General features: G+C 50.1%; 1 protein-coding gene across 1 annotated transcript; it reads left to right on the top strand.

Moving 5' to 3' along the window:
- Positions 1–1,519: 1,519 nt before the first annotated feature.
- Positions 1,520–8,810, top strand: LOC147914308 (uncharacterized). The gene is given in 5 exon segments (XM_087445692.1): positions 1,520–1,864; positions 1,902–2,766; positions 2,769–2,860; positions 2,862–5,049; positions 6,265–8,810. Coding segments are annotated over 5 exon segments (3,609 nt in total). The 3' UTR covers positions 6,384–8,810.
- Positions 8,811–11,030: the final 2,220 nt, after the last annotated feature.

The following is an 11,030-nucleotide window of genomic DNA, read 5'->3' as shown; positions in this document are numbered from 1 at the left end:
ATCTCATCTAAGTAAACACATGTTGCTATATATTTCACATCCTCATTAACCTTTTCCCTTGCCTCAAGCCCTCTTTGTAAATTGCTGAAGCCCAACAGGGAAATGAAAGCAATTCATGTCTTTGTTCTCATCAGCCAAGGGCAGTCCTCAAGTTCTCCACCTACTACTGACTCCTGACTGGTTACCAGCTGGTCCAAGCTACTGACTCCCTAGCAACAGTCCAAGGTCTCCTGAATTCAAGCTGAAATGTACTAATCTACTTTAGCACATGTCAGAGTATGAAGTCTATACTGGCCAGATCCCTTCTGGCCCCCCGAAAATGGAAGGTCAGATATTTTTAAGTGCTGTAGGATTCAGATATTATGCTCTTAATCAGCAGCTCTTCAGTGTGCTCTTGCAATCCTTGATTTCAGACAATGAGCTCCTGCTAGGCTTCTCTGCAGAAGGTTATTAACATTCTCCTCTGTCCTGCACTGTTCAATCTGAAGGCAACTTACATCCTATCCCTGAAATGTCCTTCTCTGCTTTTCCTCCCAGTATTCATTAATGAGGAGTTGAAGGAAGTAAAAATTATATTAAAAATTAAAAAGTTACTACCTTAGAGACGGGCACCTCCACACCCTAAGGATTCCTGGTATAAGGGGGAACGTTTATCGATCCTGACTGACTCTATTCATGGAAGACTTGCCCTAAACTGTTCGGGGAAAAATTGAGAACAAGAGAGTGCTCCAGAGGGATAAGTTTGGGAGGGTCGGGGTGGAGGGGGTCCAGATGGGGACGCGTGTGTGTAACCTGATAATTGCTTCGCGCCATAGCAATTCGCGCCATAAAATGTAACTGTTTAAATGTTTTAAATTAGCCAATCATGTAAGACTGCGCCAACCTTTTCCCACTTTGTGCTCCCAAACCCTATATAAGAATTTGCCCTTTAAGGTCCGGGGTCGACTCCTCTGTCTCCTGCGAGAGATACGTGTCGACCCGGAGCTCTGCTTAATAAACCTCTTGCGTTTGCATCAAGCTCGGTCTTCTGTGTCTGTGGGTCCGCGCCTTCCCGAGACTGGAGTTGGGATTTCCTTTTTTGGGATCCTACATTTGGGGGCTCGTCCGGGATCTACACGGTCACCCCAGACTCCGAAGACCCCTTGGAGGTAAGCCTGAGTGACTGGGTGTGTGAGTGTGTGCGGCGCCGCAAAGCATTGTTTTGGTTTCGGTATCAGGGCAGCCGCCGCTTCGGGCCGTGAGGACTGAGCGGCTGCAGTGGCAGACGTGCTGGGAACTGCAGGCTGCAACCCTGGGGGACGCCCTAAGGGACAAGGGGAGTCGGGAAAGCCTGACCACCCCTCTTCAGGTGGAAAGAGAAACGACACTCTTTTTCCTAGGGAGGGCACAAAAGTCCCTCCCGTCTGAAACCGCTTTCGGTTGGCTCATAGAGACGCCAATCGGGCGGAGTTGTCTGTGTTTTGTTGTGTCCTTGGTGTTTGTCCTGTTTTTGTTTATCGCGTGGACCTCGTCTTACGGAATGGGACAGACTATGACGACCCCCCTCTCCTTGACCTTAGACCATTGGACTGAAGTGAGAGCGAGGGCGCGCGACCTGTCAGTAGAAGTGAAGAAGGGATGCTGGCAGACCTTTTGTGCCTCCGAGTGGCCCATCCTCGATGTGGGATGGCCTCCCGAGGGGACGTTTGATTTAACTATCATTTTTGCAGTAAGGACTATTGTTTTCCGGGAAGGACCGGGGTCCCATCCTGACCAACAACCATATATCACGGTGTGGCAGGATCTGGTGCAGAACCCACTCCCGTGGGTTAAGCCATAGGTAAAAGCAGAAAAACTAAGCCCCCGAGTCCTGGCGCTGCAGGATGCGGAGACACGGCAAAAATCGAGATCAACTCGAACAGCGGAGTCAGAGACCCCCTCGGCCCCTCCCCGGGGTCTACCCTGAGATTGAGCTTCCCCCCGAGTGGCCCCCTTCCTCTCCTCCCCCTTACCCCTCCCCCGCTCCAGGACCACAGTCAGGACAGAGGACAACTGGCTCGGGTCCCTCCGCGGGAACCCGAAGCCGCCGCGGAGCCACCCCGGACGGGCCTGACACCACGGTGGCGCTCCCGTTAAGAGAGTACGGGGCTCCTGCGGGGCCCAACCAGCTGTCACCCCTCCAGTACTGGCCTTTCTCTTCCTCAGACCTGTATAACTGGAAGAATAACCATCCTCCCTTTTCAGATAACCCCGCCGGGCTGACCGCCCTGATAGAGTCTTTGATGTTCTCCCATCAGCCCACTCGGGATGACTGTCAGCAGCTCTTACAGGCGCTCTTCACCACGGAGGAGAGAGAGAGGATCTCGCAGGAAGCGAGAAAGAACATCCGGGGCACCAACCGGCAGCCGGCAACGGCAGCCGAGGCGGAAGAAGGGTTTCCGCACAATCGACCCGACTGGGACTACGGCAGGGCTGAAGGTAGGGAGCGGCTGTCCGTTTACCGCCGGGCTCTGGTGGCGGGTCTCCGGGGAGCCGCAAGGCGGCCCACCAATTTGGCTAAGGTAAGAGAGGTTCAGCAAGGACCCACTGAACCCCCCTCCGTTTTTCTGGAGCGATTGATGGAGGCTGATCGCAGGTACACGCCCTTTGATCCGTCCTCGGAAGGGCAGAAGGCCTCTGTCATTATGGCCTTTATTAGACAATCAGCCCCAGATATAAAGAGGAGATTGCAAAGACTAGAGGGGCTGCAAGACTATGACCTGCGGGACATAATAAAAGAGGCCGAAAAGTGTATCATAAAAGGGAGAATGAAGAGGAAAAGCGGGAAAGAGAGAAAAGGGAGGCTGAGGAGAGGGAAGACAGGAGAGACAGGAGACGGGAAAAAAAATTTAACTAAAATACTGGCCGCAGTGATAAGAGAAAAAAAAAAAAGGGAGTCGACAAGGCCAGATCACAGACAGTCAGGGAACCTGGGCAACGCCCCATGACCAGGCTCACGCAGACGGCAACCCTTGGACAAGGACCAATGTGCCTATTGTAAGGAGAGAGGACACTGGGCAAGGGAATGCCCCCAAAAAAGGGACACACCCAAAGTGTTGTCTTTAGAAAAAGACGAAGAATAGCGGGGACGGGGCTCGGGCCCCCTCCCCGAGCCTAGGGTAACCCTAACTGTTGAGGGGACCCCTATGAGTTTTCTGATCGATACTGGAGCTGAGTATTCAGTACTGAAGCAACCTTTAGGGAAATTAAAAACTAAAAAGACTCTGGTTGTTGGAGCCACTGGGCAGAAACAATACTCATGGACCAATTCCCGGACAGTAGAGTTGGGGAAAGGAAAGGTGTCTCAGTCCTTCCTAGTGATTCCTGAATGCCCGACCCCATTGCTAGGTCGAGACATTTTAACCAAGCTGAAAGCTCAAATAGATTTTGCTCAACCTCGGCCTACAGTATCCTGGTCCGCACCTACCCCCATGATATTGGCCCTGAAGCTAGAGGAAGAATATCGGCTCCATCAGCAGCCTAAGCCTAGAGCTCGGTTCAATATCGATAAGTGGCTGACCGAATTTCCAACGGCATGGGCTGAAACCGGGGGACTGGGGATGGCTATAGGAATTCCCCCAGTCGTGATAGATCTCAAGGCCGGAACCCTCCCGATAAGGGTGCGCCAATACCCGATAAGCAAAGAAGCCAGAGAGGGAATCCGCCCCCATATTCAGAGGCTGCTCCAACAAGGAATCTTAGTTCCTTGCCAGTCCCCTTGGAACACCCCCCTCCTGCCTGTAAAGAAGCCTGGAACTAATGATTATAGGCCGGTCCAGGATTTGAGAGAGGTAAATAAAAGAGTGCAGGATTTACACCCTACCGTGCCAAACCCATATAACCTACTCAGCTCCCTCCCCCCATCGCGAAAATGGTACACTGTCTTGGACCTGAAAGATGCATTCTTCTGCCTACGGTTTCACCCAAAAAGCCAATTACTTTTTGCTTTCGAGTGGCGCGACCCTGATATGGGGATCGTTGGACAACTGACTTGGACGAGACTACCTCAAGGTTTTAAAAATTCCCCTACCCTGTTTGATGAAGCCCTCCACAGGGATTTGGCTGATTATAGGGTTAAAAACCCTCAAGTGACTCTTTTACAGTATGTGGATGATCTACTATTGGCGGCGGAAACCCCGGGAGATTGTGAGAAAGGAACCAGGCGCCTCCTGGCCGAGTTGGGTGAGTTGGGGTACCGGGCGTCGAGAAAGAAGGCACAGTTGTGCCAGGAAGAGGTAGTCTACTTAGGCTACACACTAAAGGACGGCCAACGGTGGTTAACCGACGCACGGAAAAAGACTGTGACCCAGATTCCTGCCCCAACCTCCGCTCGCCAGGTAAGGGAATTCCTGGGGACAGCCGGCTTCTGCCGATTGTGGATCCCTGGGTTTGCTACCCTGGCTGCTCCACTGTACCCATTGACTAAAGAAAGTGGAAACTTTGTCTGGACTTTAGAGCACCAGAAGGCTTTTGAGACTCTAAAACGGGCATTATTAGAAGCACCCGCGTTGGCCCTACCAGACCTGACCAAGCCTTTCACCTTGTATGTAGATGAAAGAAAGGGAATCGCCCGGGGAGTCCTAACTCAAGCCCTTGGGCCCTGGAAGCGCCCGATCGCATATTTATCAAAAAAATTGGACCCGGTAGCTAGTGGATGGCCCTCCTGCTTAAGGGCGATCGCAGCCACTGCTCAGCTGGTGAAAGATGCAGATAAGCTAACCCTGGGCCAACAGATAACTGTAGTAGCCCCCCATGCCTTGGAAAGCATTATCAGACAGCCTCCAGATCGATGGATGACCAACGCCCGAATGACTCACTACCAAAGCTTGCTCCTAACTGAGAGAATTACCTTTGCCCCACCGGCCATCTTAAACCCGGCCACATTGCTGCCCGAAGCGGATGACGAAATACCCATTCACCAATGCGGCGACATCCTGGCATCAGAGACGGGGACCCGACCCGATTTGCCAGATAAGCCATGGGCTGGGGCCCCTAATTGGTACACCGACGGCAGCAGCTTTATGGCAGAAGGTAAGAGGATGACTGGGGCCGCCGTGGTAGACGGGAAAAAAACTCTGTGGGCTAGCAGCTTGCCGGAAGGGACTTCTGCACAAAAGGCTGAGCTTATCACCCTGACACAGGCATTGAGGTTAGCTGAGAATAAGACTGTAAATATATACACGGACAGCAGGTATGCCTTTGCTACTGCCCATGTTCATGGGGCTATTTATAAACAAAGAGGGCTGCTTACCTCGGCTGGAAAAGATATCAAAAATAAAAAAGAGATCCTGGGCCTCCTAGAGGCTATACATTTGCCTAAAAAGGTGGCAATCATCCATTGCCCAAGTCATCAGAAAGGCACCGACCCCATAGCTCAAGGGAACCGCCTAGCGGACTTGGAAGCCAAGCGGGCGGCACTAGGACCTATGGTCCTGGCTCTCCAGGAAGCTAAGGTCAACAAAACTGACTCCGATGGGGAACTAACTAAAGAAGAGAAAGTCCTTTCCGTTGCAGAAGGGCGAGAATATCTATCACATCTACACCGGCTAACCCACTTAAGCCCTCAGAAACTAATTAAAATTATTGAGGCCTCCCCGTACCAGGTACCAGATTTGAGGAAGACGGCTGAAGAAATTTATAAGGATTGTAGAGCTTGCGCTCTCACAAATGCTGCAGTTACCAAATACCGCACTGGACATAGACTCCGGGGAGACAGGCCCGGAACCTATTGGGAAATAGACTTTACTGAAATCAAACCGGCCCGGTATGGAAATAAGTATCTTCTAGTATTTGTAGATACCTTCTCGGGATGGGTAGAGGCTTTCCCCACCCGAAAAGAGACTGCCTCTGTAGTAGCCAAGAAGATATTGGAAGAAATCCTCCCGAGATTCGGAATCCCAAAGGTAATTGGATCTGACAATGGTCCTGCATTCGTTGCCCAGGTAAGTCAGGGACTGGCCAGTCAACTGGGGATCAATTGGAAATTACATTGTGCTTATAGACCCCAGAGCTCAGGCCAGGTAGAGAGGATGAATAGAACAATTAAAGAGACCCTAACTAAATTGTCCATAGAGACCGGCGGTGATGACTGGACAGCCCTCCTGCCCTTTGCCCTGTTCCGCGCCCAGAACACCCCACAAGGGCCCTTAAAACTTACACCCTTTGAGATTCTCTATGGAACCCCTCCCCCCTTGGCACAAATAGGGATACATGACCCTGACATTATACCTTCTATACCTTTGTCAGCCCGCTTGAAAGCACTTGAGGCCGTCAGGCGCGACATCTGGAACCAGCTAAAGAGGCCTACCAGCCTGGTGATCTGCTCATCCCGCACCAATTCCAGGTCGGGGATTCTGTCCTTGTGAGACGACATTGGACGGGGTCACTAGAGCCACGCTGGAAAGGGCCCTACGTGGTGCTCCTCACCACGCCCACAGCAGTCAAGGTGGATGGTATAACCTCTTGGGTTCACGCCACACACATAAAGAAGGCACCCCAGAATGCAGCAGATCTCTGGAAGGTGGAAAAGACTGATAACCCTCTTAAGTTGCGTTTGTGTCGTGAGAACAGCGAACAGCTTGTCCAATCCTAACCCCCACGCTCCTCAACTGCTCACGTGGCAAGTCGTCTCCCAGGTAGGAGAGATAACCTGGTCAACCAGGAAAACTGCCCCCCTTTGGACCTGGTGGCCAGATCTGCACCCCAACCTTTGCAAACTGGTCATTGGCGCCCCCGATTGGGACCTAGAAGGGTATACGGATGACGGCAAGGCCCCTTCCCTCCCATCCCCTCCGGGACGCCCTGGATTGGATCCCTTTCAGACCGGAGGGTGCGGCACTTCCGACCGCCGGAGTATGTTAAGGACAGTGCCCTTTTACGTGTGCCCCGGTTACCACAGACCTCGCTCAATTAACTCCTGGTGCGGGGGAAAAGGAGAATTCTACTGCAAGAGCTGGGGATGTGAGACCAGTGGGACCACCTATTGGAAACCCTCCTCCTCTTGGGATTTAATCAGAGTTAGAGCAAATTACAGCCATAAGTCGGTATGGCCAAGACCAGAATGGACCCAGGTACCAGAATGTAAAACCTGGTGCCATCCCTTATCCATTCAGTTCACAGAAAAAGGGAAGGCAATTAAAACCTGGACCGGAAATGGCCATTCTTGGGGAATAAGACTATACAAAGGATGATATGATGATGGCCTGACCTTCTCTATTAGATTAAAAATAGAACCCCCCGCCAGCAGACCAATAGGGCCAAACGGGGTCCTAGCTGATCGGAGGCCCCCTCTGTCCCAAAAATCCCCCACCAGCAGACCGATAGGGTTAAATAGCCCCAAACCCCCCCAGGCAAAGTCCACAACCCTAAATGGGACCATAGATATGGTCACCAGATCTGCCCTGCGGCCACCATCTACGCCACCTCCCGCAGTACCTACTGGGCAAAGATGGCACAGACTGTTTAACTTAGTACGGGGAGCTTACTATGCCTTAAATGACTCCAACCCTGAAATGACTGAATCATGCTGGCTATGCCTAGCGGTCAGCCCCCCTTATTATGAAGGAATTGCCACCGTGGGGGTCTATAATAACACCACGGACCACACGACTTGTCTTTGGGGCAAAGAAGGGCGGCTAACCCTAACGGATGTGTCAGGGACCGGTTCAGGACTATGCTTAGGGAAAATTCCCCCGGGCTACCAGGCTCTATGTAATAAGACTGAAGTCAGCCTTCCGACCACTCCTGGTTATTTTTTGATACCAGGGCCCAATAGGTGGTGGGCCTGCACCACGGTCCTGACCCCCTGCATCTCAACTGGCATATTCAATTCGTCACAAGATTTTTGAGTGCTTGTGCAGTTGGTGCCTAGAATTTATTATCATACTGCCAATAGTTTCGAGGATGAATTTGACCAGAGATCCAGATTATGGAAAAGAGAACCAGTATCCCTCACCCTGGCTGTACTCCTGGGACTGGGAGTTGCCGCGGGCGTAGGGACTGGCACTACGGCCTTAGTCACAGGAGAAAGGGGATTAACTGCCTTGAGCAATGCTATAGATGAAGACCTCAGGACCTTAGAACAGTCCATCTCTAAACTAGAAGAGTCCCTCACTTCCCTGTCTGAAGTAGTGCTCCAGAATAGAAGAGGATTAGATCTGCTGTTTTTAAGAGAGGGAGGACTTTGTGCGGCCCTTAAAGAAGACTGCTGTTTCTATGCAGATCACACAGGGGTAGTCCGAGATTCAATGCAAAGATTAAAGAAAAGATTAGACATGAGGCAGCGAAGCAGGGAGGCGCAACAGAGCTGGTTTGAATCCTGGTTCACTAAGTCCCCCTGGACGACGACCTTACTATCCTCCCTAGCAGGACCCTTGCTGATTCTTTGTCTACTTTTAGTTTTCGGACCGTGTGTTTTCAATAGAATTACTGCTTTTATAAGAAAAAGGGTCAATGCAGTGCATGCTATGATGCTCCAACGCCATTACCAAGCTCTCCCACGCAATGAGCCACTGATAGTAGACACCGAAAACTAAGTTCTAAGATTAGAACTAGGGACAAAAGAAGAAGTGGGGAATGAAGGAAGTAAATTATATTAAAAACTAAAAAGTTACTACCTTAGAGACGGGCACCTCCACACCCTAAGGATTCCTGGTATAAGGGGGAACGTTTATCGATCCTGACTGACTCTATTCATGGAAGACTTGCCCTAAACTGTTCGGGGAAGAATTTAGAACAAGAGAGTGCTCCAGAGGGATAAGTTTGGGAGGGTCGGGGTGGAGGGGGTCCAGATGGGGACGCGTGTGTGTAACCTGATAATCGCTTCGCGCCATAGCAATTCGCGCCATAAAATGTAACTGTTTAAATGTTTTAAATTAGCCAATCATGTAAGACTGCGCCAACCTTTTCCCGCTTTGTGCTCCCAAACCCTATATAAGAATTTGCCCTTTAAGGTCCGGGGTCGACTCCTCTGTCTCCTGCGAGAGATACGTGTTGACCCGGAGCTCTGCTTAATAAACCTCTTGCGTTTGCGTCAAGCTCGGTCTTCTGTGTCTGTGGGTCCGCGCCTTCCCGAGACTGGAGTTGGGATTTCCTTTTTTGGGATCCTACAGAGTCATCAAAACAAAATCTCTCAGACTCTATTTGCAGGGGATGGTTCCACACATGCTATCCCAGGAGAGAAATGACAGTGTGCCTTTGTTCAGTCTCTATCTCTTTATAGTAGCTATATCTGGAAGGCAAATATAAAGAGCATATAGATATTCAATTCTGTATGCTGCTCACCATACAAGACTAGCAGTTTAAAAAGGTCTCTAGAGACAAATCCAAGGCTTCCATCCAAAAACCTTGGAGTCTTCTCATTTATAACCCTCCCTAGCCTGGGGATTTCCCATTGTGCCCTCCTCTTTTCTATTCTTGGAACAGATGCTACTGGTGCCCTGCTCATATCACCTCAACACTTATCCTTCATGCATAGTGCTCCATGCTATAAGCTCCTGTTTCTTCTGGCCAAGGAGGTGTCGGGGCAGAGGGAGAATCTCCCTCTGCCCTTTTCCTTAAGGTTCTTATGGCTGGCCAAATAATTAACAAGACAGGTTAGCAGGAGAAAATAATACCAAGTTTAATAACGTGTATACATGGGAGAAAGCAGGGACACTGCGTTTCTCAACACAATAGCAGAAATTCTCATCTTAAATACCATGTTCAGCCAATGACAAAGGAGGATGTTGGGGGTGGGGGGAGTCAGTTACAGGAGATTACCACTAAAGCACTGTAAACAAGAGTAAGGTTATTATGCAGATTTAAGGCCTCACCTTCCACATTGATAAGCCTCTAGAAATGAGGCCATCCCCCCTCTTCCCAATACAGAGAGGGAGATACCTTTACAAATGGAGATTTCCCTTATAAATGTAAATGTCCGTCTGGCAACTTCTTGCAGGGCCATCCAGAGAATGTGGCCAGAGACAGAAGTTCTGATAAGATGGGCTTGTTGGTGCCTTTTCTATTGTAACATCTATTTTACATTATATTACAGCCATCAGATAGATCTGTTCCAGGAAGGAGTTACTATGTCAAATTCTTTAGGCAGTTAGTGGGAGAGGTCAGATGTCCTCAGAGAAAACAACCAAGGTAAAGAGATAGATTTCAGGGTGGCCAAATCTTGATCTCCCACAGAGGCATGTTCAGCTCATATGGAGGGCAAGCCAAAATTGATAAGAAGTTAATGTCCCTGGTGGAGACTTCAATCAATGAAAAAGGGAAGTTGGTGGATAAATGCCCCAGCTTCCCTACCCTCAGATAAGATAACTCTGAGACATGTTCTACCCAATCTTCTAGATGTCTCCGCTGGATGAAGGCCCAGTTCCCCACAGTGTAACCTGCTTGCTAATGCACACCATGTTGGCTGCCTTCCCTTCCATATCACACTTCCCCCTCCCCTAGCAGTGCTTGTTAGTATCACCTCCAACAAAAACTCCTCACACTCAAATATTTGTTTCAGGGTCTGTTTCTGGAGGTACCAACCTAAGACAACAACTGAGCAGATGGAAGTTGTCTTAGCCTATGTGCTATCTTCCTCCTTACCTTCCCCCACTCTGCCTTAGAAACAACCACACAGACACAGTTGGGGTGGGTTTTGGTCTATAAGCCAAAATGGCCCAGCCCATCCTGCCTTCACCTCAGACAGTGGCTCAGCTTTCTGTCATAGTTGACAGGAAGACACTGTCACTTGTGACCCACTCTCTAGTACCCTGAGTTCCAGCCCTTTCTATTTTCACAGGCGCTACCCTTGGGGACCCACCTGATCCTGTGGGAAAAGTAAAGTACTGTTGGGCAGTTTGACATGAACCTATGGTGGTAGGGCTCAGGGAAAATGTTCTCCTGCAACATTCCCACTCTCTTTTAGTAAGGCAGCCTTTTAAGATACTTACATTCTCTTCTTCATGATAATAGATCAAGGTGGACACCTGTTTCGGGGTTACTGAGATCCCATTAGCTTAACTGTTGATTCTTAA

The sequence above is a fragment of the Ceratotherium simum genome, chromosome 21, assembly GCF_057802395.1.
Source record: "Ceratotherium simum simum isolate JZ-2026a chromosome 21, ASM5780239v1, whole genome shotgun sequence".
Taxonomy (NCBI): Eukaryota; Metazoa; Chordata; class Mammalia; order Perissodactyla; family Rhinocerotidae; genus Ceratotherium; species Ceratotherium simum.
This window is presented reverse-complemented; position numbering and strand designations above follow the sequence as displayed.